The sequence below is a fragment of the Penicillium paradoxum genome (assembly GCF_028828445.1).
Source record: "Penicillium paradoxum strain IBT 22861 chromosome Unknown utg000002l_segment0_segment0, whole genome shotgun sequence".
NCBI classification, from domain to species: domain Eukaryota; kingdom Fungi; phylum Ascomycota; class Eurotiomycetes; order Eurotiales; family Aspergillaceae; genus Penicillium; species Penicillium paradoxum.
In genome coordinates, this window is record NW_026643180.1 from 4736919 (window position 1) to 4764278 (window position 27360).

Consider the following 27360-nt stretch of genomic DNA (forward strand, 5'->3'; position numbering starts at 1 on the left):
CTATATAAACTGGATGTTATATATGAGGTGGTAGAAAAAGGAAGAGGAATCGTGTCTGCCTGAGAAATTAGGCCAAGAAGTGAAACCCCAGTCCAAACGGTTATCGATGCCCTAAAGAGGTTATAGTACGTAGATACCTCTTCCCCCGGTGTTCACATTTTACCAGCAAATAGGTAGATATGGATATTCCGAATGCAGTTGACAGGCACCCAATACCCGAACCGCCCATTTTGAGTGACATATAGATTGTGCACTACAGACGCTTCTTTTGCCTGTGGAATCGGCATTGACGGATGTACAAATCATTAGTAAATAATGCACCTACCGAGGTCACTGCTATTTCCCTCACGATGGCGTTATGTTTATATCGATCCATGCCTTACGAGAACACTGTACGGAGTATGATTCTTTTATTAAAAAAATCTACATGTTTCAGACTGGTCAAAGCGGCTAGAACGAGTACATACAGGGGCTCGGCTATGTTAGTGACATCGATGTGGGGCATATGATGTTATGGACTATGCGAGCTTCAAGGTGATTTTAACGAACATCAGACCATACAGAGGGCATAAATGAGGGAAGAATCTCCAGATCATTGCAGAGTTATCCCTGTTCGTTTCCAACAAACATAAAGACAGCGTTGACATGTACAGTAGAAACGAAGCTTCGAGAAGCTTCGGTGGTGCGACGTCACACGTCACTCACTCGGGACGACTCCAGACTTGATCCCTGGGATTCAAGTACTTGCTGACAGGACTTAGCGCTTTGTGCTTTCTTCTTCCTCAAACATCTTCTCCTGGAAACTGGCTTTCAGTCTTGCATCAATTCTGGATTATTTTGGCACGTCGTCGCACGATCCGCCGTTCCGATTGGGTGAACCTTCTACGTCATTCGAGAAACACACCGCACCATCTCTCACACTCTCTCACACAGGATTCTTTTTCCTGTCGGAAAGCACCGTAACTATTAAGCGTGCATGTCCAATCTCTGCAGAACCCAAAAATTTTAAACCGACCTTTCCCACTTCCCACAAATCCCGACCTTACCCCGCATTATGGTGGTCGAAAGCAAGCTTTACGATGCTTTGAGCATCAACCCCGATGCCACACAAGATGAGATCAAGAAGGCATACCGCAAAGCGGCATTGAAACATCACCCCGATAAGAACAAGGATAACCCTCAAGCAGCCGACAGATTCAAAGGTCCGTTACCCCGCACGATTTCAAACCACTCTATTCCGTACAATACTAACGCTTCCAACAGAAGTCTCGCAAGCCTACGAAGTCTTATCCGATCCTGAAAAACGCAAGGTCTACGACCAGTTCGGTCTCGAGTATCTCATGCACGGCGGCCCTCCACCACCCCCACCAGGAGGAGCCGGAGGCGGTGCAACCGGCTTCGAGGGTGGCATGCCCGGCGGATTCAGCTTCGGCGGCATGCCCAGTGGTGGTAGCCGGAAGTTCCACTTCTCGACCGGCCCTGGTGGTGCGGGTGGGTTCAGTTTCAGCGATGCTGACGATATCTTCCGCAACTTCGCCAAGGGCGGAGGCAGCGGGGGTGGTATGGGTGGTATGGGCGGCATGGACGATGATACCCTTTTCGATATGCTTGGAGGAGGAATGGGCGGCGGCTTCCGCAGCAGCCGACCTGGATACGCGAAGCCCAAGCGGGCACCTACCCCCGAGCCTACTATCGTCGAAAAGGACCTGCCATTGACTTTGGAGGAGATATTCACTGGTACCTCCAAAAAGGTCAAGACAAAGAGCAAAGCCTTTGATAGCATGGGCAAGCGCACAATTAAGGATGTGACTTTGGAAGCCAACATCAAGCCCGGGTTGCGTGCAGGCTCCAAGATCAAGTATAGAAACATCGGTGATCAAGAAGAAGGAGGGCGACAAGATGTCCACCTGATTGTGAAGGAGGTCGAGCACCCTACATTCAAGCGCTCCGGAGACAATCTTGTCACTACAGTCGAACTCAGCCTGAAGGAAGCACTAACAGGCTGGGAGCGCATTGTCCGCACCATCGACGGGAAATCCATTCGCGTGTCAAAGCCCGGTCCCACTCAGCCAGGCCACGAAGAACGCTATCCTGGCCAAGGAATGGTGATCTCCAAGAATCCAAGCGAGCGCGGCGATCTGCTCATCCGCGTAAACGTCAAGTTCCCTACTAGCTTGACTTCCTCCGAAAAAGACATTCTCCGGGATGTGCTGCCTTGAAATGATTCCGTTTGTTTGCATATATCTGGCGTTGCGGGAAGCGTTTTTACTGGGCGGAGTATTTAATGACAATGATATGAACGAGCTTTTGTATGAATTATTTTTGGATCATCTTGGATGTTTCCAAGGTTTGCTTGTTAATGGTCTTCATGTTAAAGGACACTCTCGAGAGAGTGCTCCAGGGCTGGTGCGATCGAATAACGTAATGTACATAGTCTAACCTAATTGAGCGAATGCGGAGAAACCACACCTTGGAGAAACCAGTCCCTCCTGTTGACATTTTGCTTGAATCACCTTAGTCTGATCCCATAAACCATGAAACGAAGAATCACATTTGTCCAGAGCATTGATGCTGGTTTCGACCCGCAGCAAGCTGTGTTGACCACGTCATCCCTCTCCGTCCGTGACTTGGACGCCGCGCGGGAGGACCGTATTACGGTCGGACTAGATGAGCTTCCAGACGAGGTAAGAAGCATCGGTTGAGAAAAAGAATTTGTGGCATTGGAAATGCTAACTTGGAGGTTTTTGAAATTTTAGCTGCGCGGTGTCTTCGAGCAATCCCATGAGCTTCACCTCCGCTGGGCCTCCGAGCGGTCCTACGATGCGGTCGCACCTTTCACAAGCCGGGTATCGCCTGGTCTGCATGTGCATTATACTCCGCTGACGTCGGACTCGTCTTCGTGAGCTCATCCTATCACCGAGGACTTCTGCAGGAGGGGATTGGCTAATTTGGTTGTCCGATAGGGAGGCACTGTGCACACTGCTCCGCACGGTGGTCGCACCCAATCAAGACTCTCAATACAAGAACTGTTTGAAGCCGGAGGTATTTTGATCGTGTCTCTATTCATTCATGGATCTCCGATTCCTCTCTGCATGCTGTGTCTGACCTGGTCCTCAATCTGCTATACAGGACTCGTTCATTACACCCCCGCTTCTCTCGACACGATTCGCTTCCTCCGCCTCCTTCCAATACCACACCCAACTCACCTCTATTGAATCTTTGGTCAAATATATCCAGACTGCTGTCTGTGGTAAGAGCGACGTTCATGGCACCGAGTGCCACACCTGGGCCCATGCCCTCGTCTCTGCAGATTCGGTCGATATCGACTACGACAGCATTTCACACGCCTTGACCGTGTCTGGACTCTGGACCAGACCACCAACAGGTGGATGGACAGATCAATTTGACACACCGACTTCCACCACTGACCAAATTGAATTTGGCCTCTTAGGCGCCGAGCCAGGGCTTGAGCCAGAGGAGATCAAGATGGGCGGCCTGTTAGCGGTTGTTGGACAGGACAAGAAGCTCAGTATGTGATCTTGGGCTCATATGTGGCGGTGCACATATTGTGCCCCTCCCAGGCCGTTCGAAATATGGCAACTAACATCTATACAGAACCAACCATGTTCTCATTCCCTTCCCGCCACCAACCTCTCATCGAACCAGCGAGCTACACCGTCTCATTCGCCCCTCCAACTGGTCTCCATCCCATGATGTCTATATCTATGCCCCGATCATCACTTAAACGGCCCCCAGCACCCAGTGAGGCAACCTGCGCGCTACATACATACCTCACCCTCCCATCCAATATCTTTGGAGATCAATTCCAGCTTGGCACAACAGATCCGCTCTTCCTCGAATCACATAACATCGTAGCCCTCCGTGCTCTAGCGGGTGAAATGGACCTCGAAGCTCCGGACTGGGTCATTCAACGTTGGGGCTCAAATTGGCTCCTCGAGCTAGCAACCCCAGAAATCACAGATGAGGCCAGCACGCCAGACTCCTCCAATTGGACCGCCACTATTCCTCTACATCTGCGCTACCTACCCCCTTCGGAAACAGGATACCGCACCGCGCACGTCCCCTGGCCCGTCGTCTTCTGGGCCTGTACCGCCGAGGACGGAACGAAGATGGGCGTGAACCCTTTCGACCGCACCAATCTCGGCTGGGATGGTCTATTTGGCCCGCGAACCATGTTCTACCAGCTTCAGCCTACGGGTGAGCGTCTAATTGAGGATATCGACGTGCCAGTTCTGCGACTTGGCGAGGATGGTTACTTCCAAGGTAAGCACATTGAGCTCGGGACATGTGTGGTTATCTCTCTTGGGTTCTTGTGGGTGCTTTGGCGGCTTGTTCGTGTTACTTTGTCCTCTGGGATTGGATCAAATTCTGGAATTAAACGGATCGAGGAAGTGCATGACAAGAAGGAATGATAGATCTTGATGATTGAATGGTTTAGTCACTAGCGTCGGTCTCTTTGTTTAATTGAATAGCATTATGCTCTTGATACCATACAGAACTCCTCATGTACATCGATCATTAAGTGACTTATGCTCGGTTGTTCTATCTTATGAGACTCAGACAGAAAATCTACACAAGAGTAACTATCATTTTATCTACAAAACAATACTTCAATTCAATCTAAACGAGTCTCCATGTGACCATGCTAAGTACAAAGAGTCAGTACCTACATGCACCTAGTCCACACCCCAAATCCAACCCCAACCCTTGCCCTCCCCCCAAATCCCCCAAAACCTATACCAAGAACAATAAAAGTCAGCACCATACCAGCAAACAAATCAAAAAGATACTCACCATGCAATATTGCATGTCCCTAACCTTCCAAGGGCCCCCATACGCGTTCAAGTGCGCGGTAGGCCCAAAAAAAGCCCTCAGAATCCTCTTCACAGGGCCAAAGAAACCAGAGTGTTATCTCTGGTGTTGGGGTTCCAAAAATTGGGGTTGGTCAAAGACCGGGTTGCATCCTCAGAGTTCTCTTCACAGAATGCAGAACAGGAAAAGCACGACACAAAGCGACTGTGGAACATATCTGGGAGTTGAAGCCCACGATCAAATTTGTACAGGGGGTGCCCGCGACGTGTCACAACTCGGTTGCGCTGGTGTACCCTAGCTTGTTTGCCCCCAGGGGTGCTCGCATGGGGTCAAGGAAATTCTGGGGGCGTTACCTGTGCCGTTGCCCAAGGTCGTAGGTTGGTCGTTGCGTTTGTGTTGGGTGGGCTGCCGTGCTTGGTGCGATGGGCTTGGTGCGATGGGCTTGGTGCGATGGGCTAGGTGCGATGGGCTAGGTGCGATGGGCTAGGTGCGATGGGCTAGGTGCGATGGGCTGGGTGTGCTGGGCTTGTGATGGGGGTATGCAGGCCAGTGATGGGAGTGGGATAAAAGATAAAAGATGCTACAGGTGCTCGGGCGTAGATGGAGGAGAGAAGAAAAAAAAGCAAGGAAGAGGAAACCAGCGAGACTTTATGTCCGTCGGCGACTAGCTTTTCGGCTAGGCGCTCGAAGTGAAAGACCGGATTGTACTGAAAAGGGGAAAGTAGGAGGCATTTACTAGCCAGACAGGTAGCGGCGTGAGAGTAAATTGCCACCATGATCTAGCAAGAACATTCGTTGAACCCATGGAAACAGGTGGAGTCCAAAGAGCCAGGGGAATTGAGGGTGGCTGTGTGAGGATGAAAGGCTAAAGAGAATGATATCAAAACCTTGGGACTTGGAGAGTATGTGTTTGAGTTCTCGGGAGGAGATAGAGTGTAACCTTAGACCCAGGGCAATCAAGCGTGGCTGTAGAAAGGACGAACGCTAAAGACAATGGTATCATAAGTTTGAAGTTCCATTCTAGGAAACTGCGTGTAGCAGACCCAGACAGGCTGCGGTGCGAGAGTCGATTGTCGTCATGTTCTGGCGAGAACATTCAATTGCTCCATGGAAACAGACAGAGTGCAAGGAACCAGGGGAATCACGCGTGGCTGTGTAAGGGACGAAGGCTAAAGACAATGATATCAAAAGTCAGCGGGATAGGTGATCGACTTCTCGGAAGTGGCAAAGACCCAGGGGAATTGAATGGGATTGCATGAGGACAAAAGGATAAAGACAATGATATCAAACCCTGAGAACTTTGGAAGTATATGATTGAGTTCTCGGAAGCAAATAGAGTGCAAGGAACCAAGGGAATCAAGCGTGGCTGTATAGGGGCGAAAGGCTAAGGACAATGATATCAGAACCTTGAGAGTATATGATTAGGCAACTGCGTTAACAGACCCAGATAGGTTGCGGCGTGAGAGTAGATTGTCACCAGAGCCTAGTGACACCATACAATTGAACTCCACGGAAAAGGATAGAGTGCAAAGAGCCGTAGGACTCGAATGTGGCTAGCGGAGGATGAAAGGATAAAGATAATGATATCAAAAGTGCAAAGGTACATGCTGGGAAACTGCGCGTAGCAGACCCAAACAAGTGACGGCATTAGAGCCTGGTGAAACCATGCAGATGAACTTCATGGGAAGGGATAGAGTATAGAGAGCCAGGGAAATTGGGTGCGGCTGTGTGAAGACGAAAGGTTAAAGACAATGAGATCAAAACTTTGTGAGTACATGTCTGGGAAGCTGCGCGTTGAAGAGCCTAATCCCGGCTCGAAACAAGTTGCGAATAGACCGGCCGTGTCTCCTGCCTCCAGAATAACGTTTCCATTTCCGAAACAGGGTCGGTGTCAGGTGAACCGTAACTGGCCTAGGATCCATGGAATTCTTGTAGTCCAGAGTCTCTTGGAATGCTGACGAGTATTGGCCACTACTCCGAGAGAAAGCGTCGGGGATAGGCCAAAATTACATGTCAGGCATCGAGGTGGCCATGCGGTATGATCGAGGATGGATTCATTCGTCGGAACGCTGGAGGGCCGATCAAGTGGGCTTGACAGCGACAAGAAGCAAAATTAGGGTGTGTTAGTAACAAACCAATGAAGGGGATTGATTCAAGGACCTTGTAAACATGGGTACTCGACATATAGCCTCCTCGTTTCTTGGGGAATTGTTCTTCCCTCCTGGGTCAGTTTTGATTGTGCAGGCTTCGGGTAGACTGATTTCCGTTGATGAAATCCATCAAAACAGGCCATTGTGGCTGGTCAAATAGCGGAAGGTGCATCTTCAAAGTGACGTCTTATGGTATCATCTGTCCTGTCGGTCTTTCCTGGGTCCCTGAACGTAAGCGGCGCGGCTGGGGGAGTCGGGGCAGTCGGCACGCATCAAATGGTGAGGATCTCACGCGCTGACAGGGCCGTTGTGAAGATAGGCATAAACGGTGGAGTGATCGACTTGGGATTGTAGCCATCACTCAAGAGCCAGGGGGATGGATTGTGATTCACTCAGGTTGAGCGCGTCCGTTGTCTACGATCCACAATATGAGCCAGTTTTGATATAGAATTTTTCTTTGAGAGTCATGTAGCTTCACACTGACAGGGGCAAACAGAGCAGGAAGCTACTCACACGTAGGTAGTTATCTGGTTCATACACGCCTCATGTGAATGGGGTGAAATGGGGATGTAGATATATCAGAATCTTGGATTATCGTAACGGGCAAGGACTAGCTCTATGGAAGAATGGAGGCGAGAAATTCACTTGTGAGGAGCATTATGGCCAGTATGGACTGAGCATAGAGTCTCAAATACAACGTCGGGAGTGTGATCACCGTCCTATATCGCGTGTCTACCCTAGGATTTGTTTACGTAGAGAAGTCATCACACCTCACCAACAGATATAAATGGAGCTACAGAATACACATCAAGGCTTTCAAAAGACTGTTGATTGTTCAAACTAGCTAAGGGACTTGCTTGGTTTCACCACGATGGCTACTCATCCTGAACACCACGTAGAGGTGCAAGTCATGCTCAGGTGTTGCATACAGGCCCCATGCAACTGGGTAAGACTCCCCAATTCAAGGTGTAAGGAAGGAATGGGGTCAAGGCTTGGAGGGGAACAGCGGCTACTGTGGGCAGGACGAACTGTATCCGCAGCGGCCGAGGGAGGTTCTTCCTAATGTGTTGAACAAAAGGCGCTTGCACAGCTCGGGTCATCCCAGACTTGCTTCGTGCCCTACCTTTCCCACAGCGCAACAAAGTCCCAAGGGGAAGAAAGGTGAAATCCTCCGAAGAGGGCCCAGGCAGATATATGACAGCACAGCGAATAAGGAGTGGGGCAGAGAGATGAGAAAGGAAAGGAAGGGGGACGGGAATACATGCAAAACGGGGTGGAGGGGGTAGGGGAGTGGAGAAGGAAGAAAAGAAGAAGAAGAAACTGGGGGGAGGAGAGGGTATTTATGTGTTTGGGAAGGCTGAAGGCGACGAGGGTCAGCAGGGTGGGCGACGAGTCCCTTCCCTAATAGGAAGGGACGTGGGTGGTGCCTTCCTCAATTAAGATATTCTATGGACTTCTGCCATTGAGCCTGAGGCACCTAGCCTCTCATAATCGTTGGAGCACACTCCAGTTGTAGATACACTGCAGTACGTTCTCATCATGTCTTCATCTTGACTTGATGCATCTTGTGTAATCGTCGGTGTCCTGGAACCTTCACAAAACCTCAGATCAAGACCGCCCAGAGGATGCTTTCTTCGCATATCCGAGAATATTTATCAAATACACGGCTCTTGGTCTATGTATAAGCGAGGGAGGGTTTAACCTTAACAGCAATCTCGTTGACAGAAGAACATGGATCTGCGGACTTCAGTTATTTCCAAATCAAGAGACATAGGCACATTTGAGAAAAAAAAAAGCCATGTACATAAATTGTAGGCTACAAATACATAGACATGTGATCTATACAAACAAAAAGAGATCCGAAAACAGAGTGGACTCTTCAATATGGCCTCTACTGCAAAAGAGACTCAAGATCCGCAACACGAGTACCTCGGTCCTCAGCCTTCTTTTTCGCTGTCTCCCGGAAAGCAGCAAGCATGAGACTCCTCTTGCGCTCCTGAATCGCCAACACCCGCTCCTCGATACTATCCTCCATAACTAGTCTCCAAACTGTCGTTTCCCGCTTCTGCCCAAGTCGATATACCCGATCAACAGCCTGATCCTCGATAGCCGGTGCCCACCAACTATCACACAGGATGACCTGATTCGCCGCAACGAGGTTGAGCCCAACGCTGCAAACACTCAGACTTGCGAGGAGGACGGTACACTCGGGGTCATTGGAGAAGGAATTGATGGAGTTATCGCGTGCCACGGACTGCATTTTGCCGTCCACGCGGGCGAACTTAATTCCCCGCTGTTGAAGGTGTGGCTCGATGAGGTTCAAGAATGAGGTCCATTGGCTGAACACCACGGTCTTTGTGCCAGGTGCCTGGCCCTGAGCAGTCAGAATCTTCACTAGGGTCTCAATTTTACTGCTAGGGCTGTTGGGGTCGGCTTCAACGATGTCAGTGTCTTCGCCCAGCTCGGCGGCTGGAGAGACCAGTGTCTTGGTATCGGTGATGTCGGCGCGGCAAAGGGGACACTTGTGCTGGCGTTCGATGACCTGTTCGATGCAGCCTCGGCAGTAGGCATGAGCACACGCGGTTATAACGGGTTGTTCGAGATTGTCAAGGCAAATGGCACACATTTCCTGGCTTTCGATTTGGAGCTGCAACATCTCTTGTAGGGCCCGGACGTTCTCGGGGGTTAGAGGCACAACTTTGTGTTCCTCCAGCATGCCCATGAGTTTGTCGATGCGATTTTTACAAAGTGCCCAGTGGTTGCAGACTTGACGAAGACGGAGAATGACCTCGAGAAGATGAGAATATTTAGTTTTTCCATCTTTGTCTTTGAAGTCTAGCAGAGCACCTTGAGCTTCGGTTCTGTGTTTGCTATTAGTTATCGATCTTCAAAATTTGGATTGCCACTCGATACATACTGGAAAGCACTGTATTTCTCCTGCTCGTGGGCATTGAACTTGATTCGAATGATACGAGAGGTCATCTCCGGTAGTTTCAGGTTGATGAAGCCCATGTCCTTTCTTCGTCGCAAGCAGATGGTACCCATGAGAGCCTCGAGAAGTAGTCGAGCCTCGGGTTCTCCTGCAGTCAAAGGCCTGATCAAGACGCTGTTGAAAATTCCCAGGTCTTCCAGGCCACCGGAAAACTTAAGGAAACGAATCTGCGAGTACAAATCCTTAAGAGTATTGATAATGGGCGTTCCAGTCAAGGTCCAACGAGAGTCAGCCCGTAAACCACACGCCGCAAGAGAGGCCTTTGAACTAGGATTTCGGATAGTGTGACCTTCGTCAAGCACAACACGACGCCAATGCAGCGAAAACAGTCCTTTGGAAGGCGGCTTGCTAGACTTTGGATTGAAGTCCAGGCTCAAGGCTCCGTAGCTGGTAATCACAACATCATAATTTGCCAAGTTTGCAGCCTCCTTCTTCCCAGAGCCATGATAAATCAGGACGCTCGGGGCGGTCTCCTTATGAGCATGGTCTTGAATCTGATTCCTCCAATTGCTCATGACACCAACAGGAGCAATGATCAGTGTAGCCTTAGAAGAGCCTGCAGTCAGAGGCTTGGCATTTGCAAGAATCAAAGATATGATTTGAATTGTCTTCCCTAAACCCATGTCATCGGCAAGAATGCCGCCGCTAGCCAGAGTTGGCTGGGTGGTCATGGCATAATTAGTTGCAACATTGAGGAAGTCATTATTTTGCCGTTTCCATAATTGCACGATATCATCAGAGCCTTTCTCAGGGAGCTTTGGCGCCTCTTGCTTTATCATCCAAGCCAGGCCTTGGCGCTGATATGGAAGCAACTGAGTGGAAAGGCCAGCTGGAGTCTCAACCATTGGCATATTGGCCAGGTCAGACTCTTTCTGTCCGAAGGTTTCCACAACCTGACCAATATCCCGGGGGTTGAAGGTGGAGCTCTGGTTGAGAAGCTCCTCCAGACTTTCATTCTGTTCGCCGCCAAGTCCCGTTGCGGACGAGAGATTTGCGTACTCAGACTTATCGTTGGCTTGCCACTGCGCTGCCGCTTTTCCAAGGGCCATAGCGCGAGCTTTCTTTGCGGCCTCTTTCGCAGCTTCTTTGCGCCGTTTCTCGGCTTCCTTCTGTGCCTTATTTTCATCGCGCTCTGTCTGATTCAAGTCACGGACAGGAAGCCTGTCTTTCTGCATTCGTTCTTTCAGACCGGATCGTTTGGTGGGATCACGGGTTCCAAACAGCTTCACATCCATTGGACATGTAAAATCTCCAATCGCACCAGTCAGCACCCCTTCAAGAATGAGATCACGAGCATCCTACAATGATGAAGGTCAGCAAGGCCCTCGAGGCAATCAAATCAGCAAGACTTACCATGTATGGCGCTAGTTTGGCGGCAACCTGTCTGGGAATGTGGCCAATTTGGGCACCCATAACATTCTCGACTCGGATGGCATTGCGATCATATTGGTTATTGGCATCCCGGATTATGATGACACGTTCATTAGGGTTGGCACGCCCCCGGTAAAAGCGCACACCCACAATCTTTGTAGATACAACACCTGATATAGTTATTTAGTGTTGTTTCTAATGCACAGATAATAGGTAGGGATTATATGAACTGTGCATACCATAGAGAATGGAGCTCGTCAAAGAGGATTCATCTATTTCCTGGGATCCTTGAACAAGCTCAAGGGCACCTTCATCGTCTTCATCGGCACCAACTACCTGCGACAGCTGATTCAATGGAATAAAGTCGGCAGACTCGCCAAATCTCTGGCCGGAGGTGGTCACCTCAGGACTCAAAGCTGTACGACTGACTTTTGGCGCACGCTCAGATTGATTATCCAAGATATCTTCACCCGAGCCGATATTAGACTTGCGTTTTCCTGCCATAATGTTACTAGTTCATTGAATTAGGCACAGTTCACGTTTTGAGCAGTGAAGACTTCTGATATCAGGAGCCATTAGAAGTTTTTCACTATCACATTACGTCGTATTCACTCACCAATTGAGTTTAGTGCCCGACGCGTGAAGACACGCCAACACGTGATCTGTATGTAGCACTTATCACGTGGTGAAAGGTCACGTGGAAGGCCGAAACCTAAACGGGATGTCTTCTTGGAAATCTTTTGGGAGGGGGGGGGGAAGAGAAGGTAGATACTCACTGTAGGTCACCCTTGGAGGAAAGAAAATGGGAAACTAGGATGGAAAGTTTCTCATGCATGAAAAATACGAGGATAAGAAGGAGGCAACTAGTGCGAGCCTACGCTGGTTCGTATTTGTTAGGACTACTAGTCGACAGCGCTGCGTAGATCTCTAATTTTATGGCTGTGCTTTCTCTAGGTCCTGAAACAGCCCCAGACTTCCCAGCTGTAGAGTATAATAGCTTCTTCTCCTTTCACCCGCCGGCATAATTTTGAGGCCTACGAAGTGGGACTCAATGAGGAGGGAGAGAGTTGTATTGGAAAGGGAGGCGGAGCTCCCGACTATCTACATAGACTAAGAGTGTGATGTAAGGCACCAAGGCACTCGTAGCTTGTTGCATACGGGAGACTATCCTCTTTGATTTCCCATATCCGCAGGGTTCACAGTCAAACATCTCATTTCCGACCTCTTCGCCGAATTTTCCCTTGTTAATCCTGCCTCTGTAAGAACCAGCATGTCCCGAGCGCCGATGTGCTAGCTCAGCTTCAGCACTGATCATAAGATTGCTGATGACTGCTAGAATACTGTGCTGGGTGCACCTCACCAGCTAGCTCGATAAATGGGACATGTTTAGCGATGAAAGTGTAGCCAATTGTGTCCTCATTCTTATCCCTGATCAACTTGCTTTCTATGTCCCAGGTAATTCCGAGATCTTGACTTAATTTAACCATGCTAAGCAAGCTAAATCCGTTGTCTGGCTTATAAGCGCAGTGCACTTGCAGCTCATAGCGAGACCCATCTGGCTTTCTCATAGGTAGAATGACATCTCCATGACCATCCTTTGCCTGTTGTCCTGTAATGGTTTCCCATCTGATAGCAGCTTCTGGGCTGGACCATTCAAAGGTAATGAACATGTTCTTGTTGGTGCAAATATGCAAGGAAGATCCGGAACCTAGCACCCAGTCAACACCGCTTCGTAGCTGGCGACTGGGTGCTACACTAGCAGAGACTGCGAGACCATCCATCTCATATTCACAGTCAGTCTCAACCTCTTGGATTTCACCGCTTGCCATAGCCATCGATACAAGGCCGTAAGCTCTGTCGCCTACCGCTGCACTTTCTACTACGTCAAATCTGGCTTGGCGGGTGCGCACGGAGAGCTTTCCATCGACTTGCTGACACTTGTGTTCATGAAACTGGGTCTTCTTCCCTTTCAAAAACCAGAGTCCCGGGACTGGCTTCCAGTATGAAGGAAGGGTTTTCAACTACCAGATGGTAGCAGCTCTTAGCTCCACGCCCTGGTTTATCGCAAAAACTGCAATTCCCATTTGCTGATTTCTGCATCTTGTGATTTCTCCATTCCTCGGCATGCTTCCAATATGGTTTCTTGCCGGGAGGATAATTCATAAGCCTCTCCTGCCCTTGCTGCTTTTGATTCTGCTGCCTTTGACCTTTTTGCTGATTGGTAGCGGCTACTTGCGAGCTCCCACCTTCTTCGTCTAGGCCTTTCAAATTAATCTCGTCAATAGCATCTTGACTGTATTCAAGCAGATCTTCGAGGGTAAATCGAGTGCTCAGCTCTTTCACACCCTCAAGAGCCAATCTGTCATTCCGTCTGCCAACAAAGTTTGACAGAGCCGGCACTGTACCAAGCTGGTCTACCAGGAGTACTAGCGCGTGGTAAGGCCTCAGTCCGCAGTTAAGATCCATGGTGGTTTTGTATCGAGACTTGACTTCCGTCACAAATTCAGTGATTGTATCAAAGTCAGTGCGCTTAGTCTTCCAGAACTTCGTAGTTGCTTTAACCATAGCACCGTGTCCCTCTGCTTTCAGCTGTCGTCGGCACTTTCGCATGAAGTCATCAGCCAAGTTCACTTTGCTACCTCTCAGCACGATCTCGTTCTTCAATGGGGGAGCCAGTCTGTCAGATAACCAGCTACTGACTCGTAGACTAAGATCCCACCAACGTTTTGCCGCAGGGTCACATCGTTTTGGGCGTTCAATTTGATCATCGATAAGGTTTTGCAGCTTGAGGCCCTGCAGTTGTTTTATCACCACCCCTTCCCAGTCGTCGAAGTCTTCTCGGCGTGATAGCTGCGGGGTGATCTTGTGCAGCGTCACTGATTCTGGATCTGGAAGGTCATAGGTCATACCCTTGATCCGGTACTGAGATCAGTGCTTCGATCACGATATCCCAGTTTTTGTCTTTTGGTGCACCTGCACCCATCAGAGGGATCCCTCTGCGAGGATCCTCTCCAGTGTTATTTTCCATCCTGACACCTTCGCGGGTGTATCGCTGTGAGAAATTTGGGGTGCGCTCTCAATAAAAACGAAAGTGATTGGTCGAGTATTCTCCGACAAGACAGGTGGGGCGAGCCCCAGTCCCACTGTGGGTCTTACAGATGCGGCTCTGTCAGCGCACTTTGGGCCAAAAATAAGGTGAAGCGAAAGTTGCTTCTGCGACGATGATAAGCAGTAAAATAAATCTTGTCACAAATTACTTTTGGGTAGTCGGCCGAAAATGCTGTTGCTTCAGGCTATTCTCTGAGCACAGTTATTCTCATTCTTCTCACTGCCCCAGCGGGCTCGAGGCGCGGGGGGTCCTCTGCCACCACATAGAGAGAGTAATTTTATACAGTGCTGCTAGCAGATAGGATGACAATTACCGCAACGACTAGAGGGACTCTATACTGTACCATGGCGGAAGGCAGAGACTATGGACCTGATGGAGATCTACGCTGGGAAGGCAACTAAGGGGAAAACACAACCTCTTGATAATATCCCATGGGAGAAGGAAGGCTAGAAGGAGATCAAAGAGGCAAGCAGAGAATAATTCCATGACCCATTCAAATAGGACGATTCCTCTGGCAGAGGGGAGCCTTATCCTTCCGCACGACACGCAGAAACAAGAAGACGTGACTTCAGCGCACTTCAGCGCAGAAGCTACGGCCCCGATAGACAGGGCCGCACGAAACCTTGAGTGATCTAGGAAATGGTGCCTACACCATAGAAAAGCTGGATGGGGCCCGATTTTTCATAGGCTCTTCTCGGTGGCTGGCTGCCGCCACAGTGCTGTGAGTGACTCTGACTTTACAGGGACTCGGGCGTGCGGCAAGAGTCTTTTCTCCCTGAAGATAACCCTTTTGACCAGGACTCTGAGCCGGAGCGCGAGGAGGCAGATGAGAGCGAAGCCGCTAGCGAGGCGGACGATAACCTTTCGCGAGTGGCTTGACAGAGAATAAAAGAGGCACTTTTGTGCCCTGCGTTTGTCTTTTTGTGTCTTCGTATTGATTTTTTATAGGCTTGCGTGCCAGTCTTTTCCCGATCTCGAGTGACAAATTGCTATGGCAGACTGCTTTGTCCCAGCCTCGAGTAGCACGCTCGCATGGCAGGCAGATTGCATGGCTTGCTATTCTTGGTGGCAGGATTCCGACTCAACTTGATTTTCTTTGTGCTGTCTGATGTTATATTTATTTTGAATTTCCTTTGTTGGATTTGTTGGATTTGTTGGCCAAGGAACTGTGCGAGAGGAGTCGGGGACTACGTCATTCACCACCCTGCGAAAAGGGCGGGTCAGGCATCATACCCATCTGGCAAGACAGCTACTAAGAAAGAGAGAGAGAGAGAGGCTACCAGCGCGCCGAGGCAAAAGATGCGAAGGAGCAAAAGCACCTAAAGTGAGGTCCTAGCGACCGCTCTTGGGGATTGCCTCCTCCGGCAAGCCGAAGAAAGCGCACAATCTCCCTCAACGCCGGGCTACCCTCCTCTAGCTTATCGTAAATCTCTTGGATCACGCTACAGCGAAAGCTTTTGAACGTGCCGCGCCACAAATGCGCTCGAGAATGGTGAAAGAAGTAGCAGATGGTGAGAATTGAAGGATATGAAAGAGAAATTGCGCGGTAGAGTGAAGAATGAAAGAGAGGCAAAAGGATGGAAGTCTTTCATGGGAAACTAGGAAAGCTGAGTGATCTCAAAGAAGGAGCCCCTCAAGCTGTCTTTGACGCTTTTCGGCAGAAATCGGCTGGTTTTTTCTTTGGCTCCTTTGCAAAGAAGAGCCCCGAGAACCTGGCCAATTCATTTCCACCGAGTTGCTAGGATTGAGTGATGAAATGACCGCGCACATTACTTAAGCTCCCTTTGGGACCCAAGACTGTTTCTCACTAGAAACTCATCCTTCACTGTGCTCCTGAGACCTAGGGCATGAGCCCTCCTATAGCACTGACCACGATAATGTCGACTGGCTCTAAAGATGATATGGTGTTGGATGCTATCTGGGAGCGTTCAGCGCCTGCTTCAGACCACAATCCTACCTTCCAGAGAATTGTGGACGCCGTGGAAAGTCAGCCTGAAGAAGAGCGATACCGCAGGCAGCTGCAGGTCGGTGAGTACCTCCTGAAGCTGCGGAGTGAGAATGCAGAAGCTATCTCCCTATGGTACGACTATGTGCTTCAGAGCGGTGTCTGGAAAGCCGAAAGGGACGACGCCACCTTTTGCAGAGAATGGGGCGCTGTGCAGAAAGTCCACGACAAGCATCAACAGAACCTGGCTTACATTACCTCGATTTTCCAGAAAGCCGTCTCGAAATGGGGTGATATGGAAGCTAGGTCGTTGTTTGAATTTGTCCCCACCAAGTCCACTGCTGAGCAGGTCAGTAAGCTGCTTGCTAGGGGCATGTCTTTCGAAGAGGTGAAGCGTGGCCTAAATTACGAGCTGGTTCGGAGGCTTGGTGCAGTAGGCCGAGGTCATAGGAAAGCGAAGCACCTGATCCAAGGAGATTTTGTAAAAGCTGCAAGCTCTTCCAGTGCAGGCAGCCTATCCTCCTCCCAGTTCAAGCGACACGGCTTGACGATGAACCCATGCGGCTTACTGGTTGAAAAACAGGGCCCTCCCTCTCCGGATATCCGGGCCTGTGAGTGGGATAGTGAGAACGAGATCGACAACGGCGAATCTTCCGAGGGCGTATCAGGGCCGGCTCCGGAATTTCTCGAGGCCTCAGGCGATATAGATGGCCAGCGAAATAGGGACCCTGATTTCCCAGAGGAATCCCTAAATCCTGGCGAGAGCCCACCGACGCCGCCTCCCACCACAGCTAAGAGTGGGCATAGGCGAAGGGGCCAAAGTGGCAGCGCACACGACCGCTACCGCCAGTCCCAGTCCCTGACGTGCCCCCCTTCGAGACTCCAAAAGACCTGCTCCTGCGCATTATCGAAGTCGTTGATCCAGAAGTTTAGCTCGGCTGCCCCCTCTGATCGCGCAAGACTCATCATTCTAAGGAAAGTTATGAGAGCTCTAGGGACCCTTTCGGCCGAAAAGCTCTGCTTTGCGCACACAAAGGCTCTCAGTGCTTACCTAGGAATGTATACGCGACAGTTTACCCACTCAGATATGCTGAGTCGGCTGGCCTACGCTGCAGGGCAGATCGGAGATTGGGATGGATTTATAAAGCTGAAGTCTGCGTGGTTCACCCCGAGCATATTCCCAGGGGGAGTGGCGCGGAGCTCCTTTCGCTTCGAGGTCGGAGCTCCAGTCCCAAGAGTTGCAAGGTTCTCCGAGCTGGGATTAGATCTAGTGGATGTTTGGTCGCGAATTTACGGGACAGACGGAACAGAGACTAGGGACTCTATAGCTCAGACTAAGGCTGAGGAGTTCGCTGCGACCGGGAACGTGATTCTCCCTAAGCTTTTCGGCTGGCTTGAGGATGATATCTCAGAAATTAGTGGGGTTTCAGCTCTCTCTCGGGAATTAGGTCGACCGGTGAGCTCGATGATGCAGCTAATCCACTTGGAGTTCGATATGTATGACTACCATTATACACCCGCTATATCCCGACCACGAATGGGGTGGAATCGCAATATGTTTCAGTCTCTCACTCAACAGCTGATTCGACAAGATGTTAGCTACTATGCTGCGTACGTTGCGGTTCGTCCTGACCATGCCTGGAGGTTGATGTCATTTCCTTACTACACGAAGAGTGCCTACCCCGGAGAAGACACAGGTTTCACTCATATTGATTTGAATATCGGTGACTACCTCGCAACAGGCCGAGGTGGAAATGCCGTGCAAGGGTCCGTGTCGTTTACGGATGAAGATAGAGATAACTGCACTATCATCCTCCCAAAGATGCATTTATATCTCCGTGAATGGTGGTCGAAAATTTCTAGCCATCCCGACGCCCAAACTTCTGGCCATACGATTACTATTTACCCTTGGATGTGGGGGAAGGCAGACGAGGATAGATTCGGCACCAAATTCATAGGGGCAGTCTGTCAAACCGGGGATGTAAGGCTAACGCTTCCTGTGATTCCCCACGGGTCAACTGGGCCAACTACACGCCTTCGGCGCACTATGATGCCGTGGTTTGGGGTTATCCACGAGGACCATGAGCGAGTTGAGACGGCAGAAGCAGGCACCTGGAGCGACGTAGCAGATGCACACCGAGATATGCGCCTGGCTGCACGGAAACCCTCAGGGGAATCTAGTCAGAAACGCTCAGTGAGCCCGTATACCTTCCCGGGCGTGACCCACCTTACCGGCCTTGGAGCCTTGTCAGATGCAATGCTTGGAAGAATCAGGTATTCGGAATGGTCAGTGGTTGCAGAGCTAGATCAGCTTTTCGGAGAAGATAAGGTAGCAGCGCATGCCTGGATCCTGCAGTGGCGCCGTCGCGCAGTGAGGCAATTTGTCGAAGCCTTTCAAAGAATTATTTCCGCTGAAAAGCTCGCTTACGGGGAACGATCCTTCTTTCACCTCCTGCGCGAAGGTTTGGCAGTTCCCGAGCCTCATCTGCATTACCAGAAGGATCTGGGAGTAAATGATGAGATGGGTGATGACATGGAGGACTGATTTCAATTTTCTTTTCGATCTTTTCACCTTTTGACTGCGTTGTGGCCACTTGGAGTCGAGAGTAGAAGGAGCATTCTACCGGAAGCCGGGGCAAGGATCTTTTCGGCGAGAAGATGTCACGGGAATCCTTTTCTCTCTCTTTGCCTTTCTTTCCCGCACTTAGTTGGCTGTGCTCTTTTCTTTCCTTGAATCGCCTTGGCTGGTAGCATGTGTGATTTGATGTGCTTTTGCTTTTTTGTGGCTTATCTTACTCAAGCCCAGTCGACCAGAGGGCGGTCGATTTGTTAGGAGTGGTGATATGTATATAGTGGGGAGCTGCCTCGGTCTCTGACTATAGGCTGCTCGCCTGGCCGGGAGCTTTTGAGTGCACGGGCTTACTTTTGCTGTAGATAATCGGAAAGGGCATGGATATAGGGGCAGGCAGCTACGGATTGAGCAATAGACTACTACATAGGCACCTGGATTCACTGCTTGGGCATAAGTCCACCCACTCGAGCCTGTCGGTGAGGTGGATTCCTAGGTAGCTTGCGGCTGCTGAGTCGCCAGTGGTAGAAGCCTCGTGGCAAAATAATGGGTTTGTAGATAGCTTACGGCGGGCTCTTGGGAAAGTCTGAAGTAAGAGAAAAAGGAAAAGCTTATAGGTTATCATTCCACAGCCCGAGTAGGGCTTTTTGATTTCATTCCGCCTGTAGAGGCCAACCCCGGACCCCCTTCCATCACCCTTTAGATTGCTTGAAAAAAAGAATGGTGACCACAACCTCAATTCGCTAAGGGCGCATGAGGCGCTCATCCGCAGTCGCCTAGGTACATTTCTCTCATAGCAGAATTCCGTTTTCGACCCGTCACATGAATAACTCCAAGAAAAAAAGCACTTAATCCTTGGTCTTCTGGGTACCGCGGAGCAGACCGGTTCTGCGGGCGGCAATGAGACCGGCCTTTTGACCCTGGGTGGCGTAGCGGGAGATGGTCGAGGCCTTACCAATGTGCTGGTGGTTACCACCACCGTGGGGCTGTAAAAATGGTTAGATTTTGCAACTCTGAATGCTTTTCGGTCAGCGCCGAGACTCGAACTTACGTGATCAACCTATGTCCATTGTTAGCTATTTTCTTTCTCAAATCATCGGGGGAACATACGGGGTTCATAGCAACACCACGTGTGGTTGGGAAGTTGTTCCTCTTGGCGTGAGCCTTGTGGTGAGCACGGCCAGCCTTGAGCAAAGGCTTGTCGGTACGGCCACCTCCGGCAACGATACCGACCATACCGCGAGCAGAGTTCTTAATGACCTTCTTGGCACCGGAGGGGAGCTTGACACGGGTCTTGCCATCCTCGGGGTTGTGGCCAATAACGGTAACGTAGTTACCGGAGGTACGGCCGAGCGCACCACGGTCACCGACCTTCTCCTCAACGTTGGAGATGACGGTACCCTCGGGCATAGAGGCGAGGGGAAGAATGTTGCCGACGGTCAGAGCGGCGTTCTTACCGGCGTAGATGAACTGGCCGGTGTACATGCCCTCGTTGGCGATGAAGGTCTCGGTGATCATCTTGAACTTGTAGGGGTGGCGGAACTGGACCTTGGCGAGGGGAGCACCACGGCCGGAATCGTGGATGATCTCCTTGACGACACCGCGGGTGTAGCCGTGAGCCTCAGCATAGTCGAGAGTCCGGAACTGGGCAGGGGCCTTGTTCAGGCGGGTGTTGGCCGCTAGAAAGTAGAAAAAAATTCTATATCAGCACTCAGATCACCTTGTAGCTTTCGTGTCCCAAGATTGAATTCTCTCTGTATATCCTGGTTGACTTCTGTCTCGCTGTGCAATCGCGCAGGGGCGCAGTTGCCAAAATTCGTGCTGGGATAGTTTGCAGGCGCACTCACTGAAAATGGAGCCACGGCCCTTCCTCTGGTTGCGGATGACACGACCCATGGCGACTGGCTGGAAGATGAACCTGTGTTAGTATGGAAGTCGGACGAAATGTCGTGGGAAGGTGAAAAGTCGTACCTCGAATTGAAGATTGGCTTGTCGTTGACGAGTTGAGAAATCATCGGACACGGGGACTTGTGTGGGCTTTAGGGTGCGGTCGCTAATCTAACCGAATCGGGTATAGCGCATGGTCGCTTACGTTGTACTTGGAACTGTTAAACGGTAGCAACACAAGCACTCTTAGCGTATTGGGCCGTCTATTTTAAGGGTTTCATAGGTTTGAATTACTTCTTTTGATAGACTGTGGCTCTTAAAGGGTATTCTTTTGGTAGAGATCTTCATATATTGCATGTTTTACGCTGGGGAAGCGATCCGATGGAGGCCCTTTAGATTTGGGAGGGCAAGCTATGTCAGCGTACGCACGTGATTGCCAAGAGCTCCTGGGCACCTATTGGAGCAACGCTCTTGGACGTTGCGACAATGGTGTCTCTGTATGTCAGGCAGATATATATCGAAGGGCTGGATACCGACGCCTTGCTCATGGTATAGGCTCTCATATCTTCGCGTCACATTTCGGCCTTCCCTTTTGGAACGTCATCAACACCAATCTCGAAGTACGCAAAGCTCGCCCCATACGTTGCAGGTATCAAGCAACAAGCAATAGACACTCGAAGTCTCAGCAAGCCCTATCCGTTCTTTCCTACGCTCTATACACATGTGTGTGCCTTTAGTTCAAATGTTCAATCTTGTTTGAAAGTATATCATCCTCTATTAATACCTTATCAGCTCTCTTTAGAGCTCTATCTCATAAAGAAGTCCTCAAAATATAAGCTCTCATATCAATTTCCCGTTGCTTTGAGTCGTGCTCTTCTAGAAGACATCAAGAAGCCCTAGTAGTAGAAGATTATAAACAAAGCAGCAGTTGTGCCAGAAATTCGCTAAAGAGTTGCTGCCCTTCGGGCGCAGGCCCGGTGCAGACGTGACGCTCGATTGCGCGCAACTTGCCTTCTTCCTCCATCACCCATCCCACCATATCCACCAGATTATGCCTTCAGAGTCAGAGCTTTCTTCATTGTCGTCGGCACCTCCGACAGACGATGAAGCTGCCATGGAGATCGATCAGCCGACTGGGATCGCAAAGTACTTCAAGAAGGAGTCGGAGACGCCGCCGCCGAAGCGGGAGCCATCACCACCGCACGAATACGTCGTAGCTGACAACCCTGATATTGCCGTGAGTTTGCGAAGGTTCTTCGATTTGCTTGATATATGGACTATCTATGACGCGTCCGGTCTACGAAAGGGCACGCTTGCTGAGTTGTCGCAATCCTTAGTTCATCGTCGCGTTTCGCGCGCGTTTCCATGAAGTGTTCCCCCGAGGAGTGCCACATTACGGCCCACAAGATATTGAAAAGGGGATTGAGGAGGCTCCGCCTGGAGAATATATCGAAAGACTTCTATGCGCATTACTTGGACTAGTTCTGAATCGTAAGAAGGAAGTTGAGTATGGTCGCCACCCAATCCCAATGGCGCGCGGAAAGCTTGAAATGCGCGCTTTTACCCACGGCCACCAATTATCAACCTGAGTGCTAATAAAATGCTATAAACATACAGAAGAAACCACTACACACGTCCTCTGGAGGAAGCAATTCATACACATCAGTCTCAGTGGCCAAAAGAATGGGAGGGCAAGAACCCACTTCATGGTGGTCGCAGCTTTGCGACCATGTCCCCGGTAGAACGGGTATGCTCTCGAGGACCCCATTTTACCCTATTTATAACATTGACACTTCTCATCTCAGCTACGTTTGTTGAGAGCCTTGATACTTTGGTCACTTTCATCGTCTGAAGCGGTCCAGGCGAAGATAAAGGAATCCTATAAGCAGGCTCGCCACGATGACGATCTCAACCAACCTTTGTCTGTCCAACCTTGGGGTCGGGATGGCTTGAAGCGCCGGTATTGGCTTATTGAGGGGCACGATGATACGAATTTCCGACTCTACCGCGAAAGTAACCCAGCTCTAAAGCACAACACTTGGTGGAGTGTTGCGGGAAATATTCCTGAGCTGGAAGCCGTTGCAGAGAAACTCGAGAGCGAAAAAGGAACCAATTCCAAGAAGCTCAGCGAGAGGATTCGCGCTTCGATCCCCCGATTCGAGGCATCAGAAGAGGTAATCCACCTTCCAGCGCATCGCATTAATTTTACTGACTGATTGATCAGAAACGGAAACGTCGCGACTACCGCCTCGCGAGAAAAGCTGCATTCACTCGTCCGGATCCTGGTTTCTCCATGTACGAAGGTCGCACCCGCGGCAAGAAGCTGAAATATACATATTCAGATGACGAGGACGTATTCTCCGATGACCAGCCTTCCACCCGTCGATCCACTAGGAATGCTGCTCCTACAGAAGCTTCCACGGAGTCTCGACGGCCTCGATTCACAGCAAGTGGGAGGCAGATTCGGTCTCGCGCTGGGGGCCTCTATGGTGAGGCTTTGCTCTCTGGGCAACGTGATGAGGTTGATGATGACGAGTTCGATGAGGACGGCGAAGAAGTAAGCAGGCCCCAGAGGGCTCGGACTTCAACTCACCCAAATGGATACTCTGGGTACGGCGCGGATGATATGGAAGATGCGTCTGAAGTCCATTCAAGTGCAGATGATAGTGGCAACGAATGGCGAGGCGTTGATGATGACTTAGAGCACGACTTTGAGGGCGATGATGAAGGGGAAGAAGCCAGCGGAGATGACTCAACTGACAATGAGGAACCAGAAAGCCTTGTTGTGCAGCTTCGATATGGCAAGGGAGATGCATCTAGCAATCCTGAGGTCCAGATTGACAAACCGCCCCCTACTGATGACATCGAAATGAAAGATGCTGGAGAATCAGCACCAGCTGCTTCCGCTCGAGCACTGCAGACAAGCTTTCCTCATCAACCAGACTCGGATGCTCAGCAGGTCTCGACCATGACTGTACCTTCTGTTCCAGTATCTCAGAGGCCAACTCAGGTTGCACCTGCTCAAGCTGCGCCGTCTGTTTCTTCCGCTCCAATTTTCCAAGGGGATAGTGTACAGAGAGCACTGGCTACGCATTCTATTTCAATGGCTCCAGCACCTGCAGATGATAAGCCCGAAGTGTCGAAGCCTCGTCACCAGACCGAGCCAAACGGAGTCAATTAGACTTGAGCCACCTGGCTGTGGGTTTGAATTTGCTCTTAGACTAGTGAGTTTAAAAGGGATCTGGAATGTATATGCTACTCTCTGTTGCTAGATAGATTTTGGGTCGCAATTCTTCTTCTCTCGAGCTGTGGGTATAATACTGGCACAAGTGGTGCCCAGATGTTGAGATAGCGGCTTTACTAGTTACGTAGTAATGTAGTAATGGCAAGGTATTGCCAAAAAAGAATTTACCTCATAAGCGTAATATGAAATAGAATAGATACTCAAGTCTTGAGACTACATATTCTAAGGATACACCCAGATTGATGCCAGCTGACAATACAAATGCTATATTTACCGCTGCAGGCTAGGATACCTTGCTGGTGAGCCAAATACATGGCAACGATGAAATGTTCTACTAGAATTGAGGGATATAGAAAGTTCAAAAGGGAATCATTAAGAGCAGACGCCTCCAGCAGCGCGAACGCCAGAAATGCAAACAATCGAGTGTACACAAAAGCTAGTCACTGGACTTGGTAATCAGCACGCAGCATCCACCACAGAAACGACCTCAGTCAGAGCCTGAGTTGGAGAATTGTGCCGTGTAAAACATCAAAAACTCCTCGGCCGTCAGCGTTTCCACTTCTAGACAAGATCAGACAAAGACTCGATGATTATGGGGAGGCACTCACATCTTCGACCTGCGACGCCAGCTGAGGGTTTCTCGTTGAGCCAACTTGTGGCAAATGCCAGTTGTTGACTTCATACCACCATCTGCGAATGCGACTGCCGAGGGTGTGGCCGCTGACCGAGGCATTGCGGTTCCAGAAGCGCCAGCCCGAGAGCGCAAGTGTCCAGACAGTTCCTTGGATCAAAGGGAGGAGTACCTAAGAGAGGAAAGGTTCCTATGTTAGCTAGGTACTGCGAACCGGTTTATTCCTCACACCCCAGAGGGTTTAGGTGAGCAACAGCAATGCATACCTGATCCCTAGTAGTGATCCACGCCACTCGTCCCCAAGTGTCAGCATCCCTAATGCTGGCCAGATAGCTTTGCTCAAAGCGCAAATCCGGGAGAGGAGGGAGGTTCTGACGCCGGTGGACTGGTCGAATAAATCGGCTTGGATCAACAATGTCGGAGGCAATGCTGTTGATGTCGGAGTCTGGGCCTACCACGGCGGGTTGTTTCTCTGAAGCTGCCGTGGTTGGGTTGATATCATGAGCTGGATCTGGGTTATAATTGATACTCGCAGATTGAATAATCTGTGGGATCTCCATTGCATGACCGGCCATTTTGGGGAATTGTTGCTATTATATCCACGGAGCTTGAGCAGAAGCAATGACCTAACGTTGTTCGGCCGTAACCGGTGGACCGGGGGTATACACCGCCCTTTTCTGCCAGCCCCTCCATCTCCTCCATGTCCTCCCACCTTCTCCCACCTTTTTACTTCACTTCATTACCATTTTTATTAATCATTTCATAATGGCTGCTCCTCAAGGTTACCCTCTTCTGTGTCTGGAGAACCCCCTCCTTGGTATGTGAATCATCATCTGGGCTATGTTCATTACACCATGCTGACATGCTTGCAATAGACATCCAGGCTCGTGGGTATGTATAAACACGAAGTAATTGGATGAATTGAAAGGCTAATGCCATATAAGCGATGCTGCTCTCCTCGAGAAGTATGGTCTCAAGGCCAATGATGCTATCCTCGCTGAGGACAAGCACATGGGTATCTACGAGGACCTGCTTGCCCGTGATGCCAAGCTGATCCCCGGTGGTGCCGCTCAGAACACCGCCCGTGGTGCTCAGGTATGTATTACAATCACTTCCATTGGGTTTAACATTGATATTGACATTTTCCCAGTACCTGCTCCCTGAGCAGTCCGTTGTCTACATCGGCTGTATCGGTAAGGACAAGTTCGGTGACATCCTCAAGAAGACCTGCGAGGAGGCCGGTGTCCACACCGAGTACCGTGTCGATGAGGCCCAGCCCACCGGTAAGTGTGGTGTTGTCATCACTGGCCACGACCGCAGCATGTGCACCCACCTCGCTGCTGCCAATGAGTACAAGATTGAGCACCTTAAGCAGCCCGAGATCTGGTCTCTCGTCGAGAAGGCCCAGGTCTACTACGTCGGCGGTTACCACCTGACTGTCTGTGTGCCCGCCATCCTTGCCCTTGGTGAGGAGGCTGCCGCCAAGAACAAGGTATGTCATTAGCATTATGATACTTCGGGTCTTTTTTTCACTAATCAATCCGCTTCTACCAGCCCTTCATGCTGTCTATTTCTGCTCCTTTCATCGCCCAGTTCTTCAAGGATCAGCTCGACAGCGTGCTGCCCTACACCGACTACACCTTCTGTAACGAGACTGAGGCTATTGCCTATGCCGAGACCCACCAGTGGGGCACCGAGGATATCACTGAGATCGCCAAGAAGCTCGCTCAGCTCCCCAAGAAGAACACTCAGCGTCCCCGTGTTTCCATTGTCACCCAGGGCACTCTGCCTACTGTCGTCGCCATCGGCTCTGCTTCCGGTGACGTTGAGGTGAAGGAGTTCAAGGTCCGCGAGATCTCCAAGGATGCCATCAACGACACCAACGGTGCTGGGTGAGTGACAATGATTCAGACCACCCACGTTAATTCATGCTAACATTTTTTTTAACAGTGATGCCTTCGCCGGTGGTTTCTGTGCTGGTATCGTCGCTGGCAAGTCCCTCGATGACAGCATCGACATGGGCCAGTGGCTCGCCAGCAAGAGCATCCAGGAGCTTGGACCTTCGTGAGTTTCCCAAGGCAATAGACTTCAAGAACATAAGCTAACATTTTTCAACCCCCCAGTTACCCCTTCCCCAAGCAGGCCTACTCTCGCTCTTAAGCGATATTAATTTAGGCTACGAAAAAGCATAGACTACTAAACCACCTTCAACACATCTTCCAACATTGATTTTGGAAGACTTCGTGCAATACTCCAGTTCTAACAACCGGATGAGCACCACTTGACTTTGGATGATTCAACCCTCTATACCCAATTTTCCTTTTCTCAAAACTTGATGACTTCAACGTACAGTCTTAAAATTAAAACCGGATATGACCGAGATCCTTATGTTACAGCCAGTTGACAAATGAACAACTTCGGACGAACGAATTTGGTACCTAACTTGATTTCTATCCATTCGTCCATATACCCATAGGAACAGAAGCACGTAAAATGTCAAATTGATACCTATTCAACTGTCTGACCGGGACGATGATGTCAAAAGAATCATGGGCGCAAGCAGTATGCAGACCCATACCCATTTCAAAGCACCGTACCTTCGTGCCACATGATTCTCTGACCGCAAAGG

At 50.1% G+C, this 27360-nt stretch overlaps 10 protein-coding genes across 10 annotated transcripts; 5 read left to right on the forward strand and 5 right to left on the reverse strand.

Moving 5' to 3' along the window:
- Positions 1 to 1054: 1054 nt before the first annotated feature.
- Positions 1055 to 2219, forward strand: N7457_001675 (putative DnaJ domain protein Psi; the record flags this gene model as incomplete). The annotated part of the gene is made up of 2 exons (XM_057172721.1): positions 1055 to 1202; positions 1264 to 2219. 2 exons carry the CDS (start codon positions 1055 to 1057, stop codon positions 2217 to 2219), a joined length of 1104 nt encoding a protein of 367 aa, XP_057036624.1.
- Positions 2220 to 2534: 315 nt separating this feature from the next.
- Positions 2535 to 4433, forward strand: N7457_001676 (uncharacterized protein; the record flags this gene model as incomplete). Its single annotated transcript, XM_057172722.1, has 5 exons — positions 2535 to 2684; positions 2757 to 2899; positions 2964 to 3042; positions 3130 to 3529; positions 3616 to 4433. The coding sequence occupies 5 exons, from the start codon at positions 2535 to 2537 to the stop codon at positions 4431 to 4433; spliced, it is 1590 nt and encodes a 529-aa protein (XP_057036625.1).
- A 4441-nt stretch (positions 4434 to 8874) lies between these two features.
- N7457_001677 (DEAD/DEAH box helicase) lies at positions 8875 to 11850 on the reverse strand (the record flags this gene model as incomplete). The annotated part of the gene is made up of 4 exons (XM_057172723.1): positions 8875 to 9844; positions 9901 to 11273; positions 11329 to 11516; positions 11586 to 11850. The coding sequence occupies 4 exons, from the start codon at positions 11848 to 11850 to the stop codon at positions 8875 to 8877; spliced, it is 2796 nt and encodes a 931-aa protein (XP_057036626.1).
- A 797-nt stretch (positions 11851 to 12647) lies between these two features.
- N7457_001678 (uncharacterized protein) lies at positions 12648 to 13181 on the reverse strand (the record flags this gene model as incomplete). The annotated part of the gene is made up of 1 exon (XM_057172724.1): positions 12648 to 13181. The coding sequence occupies one exon, from the start codon at positions 13179 to 13181 to the stop codon at positions 12648 to 12650; it is 534 nt and encodes a 177-aa protein (XP_057036627.1).
- Positions 13182 to 13290: 109 nt separating this feature from the next.
- On the reverse strand, positions 13291 to 14253 carry N7457_001679 (uncharacterized protein; the record flags this gene model as incomplete). Its single annotated transcript, XM_057172725.1, has 1 exon — positions 13291 to 14253. One exon carries the CDS (start codon positions 14251 to 14253, stop codon positions 13291 to 13293), a length of 963 nt encoding a protein of 320 aa, XP_057036628.1.
- Positions 14254 to 16332: 2079 nt separating this feature from the next.
- N7457_001680 (uncharacterized protein) lies at positions 16333 to 18945 on the forward strand (the record flags this gene model as incomplete). The annotated part of the gene is made up of 1 exon (XM_057172726.1): positions 16333 to 18945. The coding sequence occupies one exon, from the start codon at positions 16333 to 16335 to the stop codon at positions 18943 to 18945; it is 2613 nt and encodes an 870-aa protein (XP_057036629.1).
- Positions 18946 to 19817: 872 nt separating this feature from the next.
- Positions 19818 to 20984, reverse strand: N7457_001681 (60S ribosomal uL2 domain-containing protein; the record flags this gene model as incomplete). The annotated part of the gene is made up of 5 exons (XM_057172727.1): positions 19818 to 19955; positions 20021 to 20029; positions 20080 to 20648; positions 20817 to 20887; positions 20941 to 20984. The coding sequence occupies 5 exons, from the start codon at positions 20982 to 20984 to the stop codon at positions 19818 to 19820; spliced, it is 831 nt and encodes a 276-aa protein (XP_057036630.1).
- A 923-nt stretch (positions 20985 to 21907) lies between these two features.
- N7457_001682 (uncharacterized protein) lies at positions 21908 to 24037 on the forward strand (the record flags this gene model as incomplete). Its single annotated transcript, XM_057172728.1, has 5 exons — positions 21908 to 22093; positions 22194 to 22363; positions 22474 to 22603; positions 22662 to 23030; positions 23081 to 24037. 5 exons carry the CDS (start codon positions 21908 to 21910, stop codon positions 24035 to 24037), a joined length of 1812 nt encoding a protein of 603 aa, XP_057036631.1.
- Positions 24038 to 24556: 519 nt separating this feature from the next.
- Positions 24557 to 25306, reverse strand: N7457_001683 (DUF1770 domain-containing protein; the record flags this gene model as incomplete). The annotated part of the gene is made up of 3 exons (XM_057172729.1): positions 24557 to 24598; positions 24709 to 24903; positions 24998 to 25306. The coding sequence occupies 3 exons, from the start codon at positions 25304 to 25306 to the stop codon at positions 24557 to 24559; spliced, it is 546 nt and encodes a 181-aa protein (XP_057036632.1).
- Positions 25307 to 25496: 190 nt separating this feature from the next.
- N7457_001684 (adenosine kinase) lies at positions 25497 to 26891 on the forward strand (the record flags this gene model as incomplete). The annotated part of the gene is made up of 7 exons (XM_057172730.1): positions 25497 to 25548; positions 25607 to 25622; positions 25676 to 25826; positions 25882 to 26223; positions 26286 to 26623; positions 26682 to 26795; positions 26855 to 26891. 7 exons carry the CDS (start codon positions 25497 to 25499, stop codon positions 26889 to 26891), a joined length of 1050 nt encoding a protein of 349 aa, XP_057036633.1.
- Between the last annotated feature and the right edge of the window lie 469 nt (positions 26892 to 27360).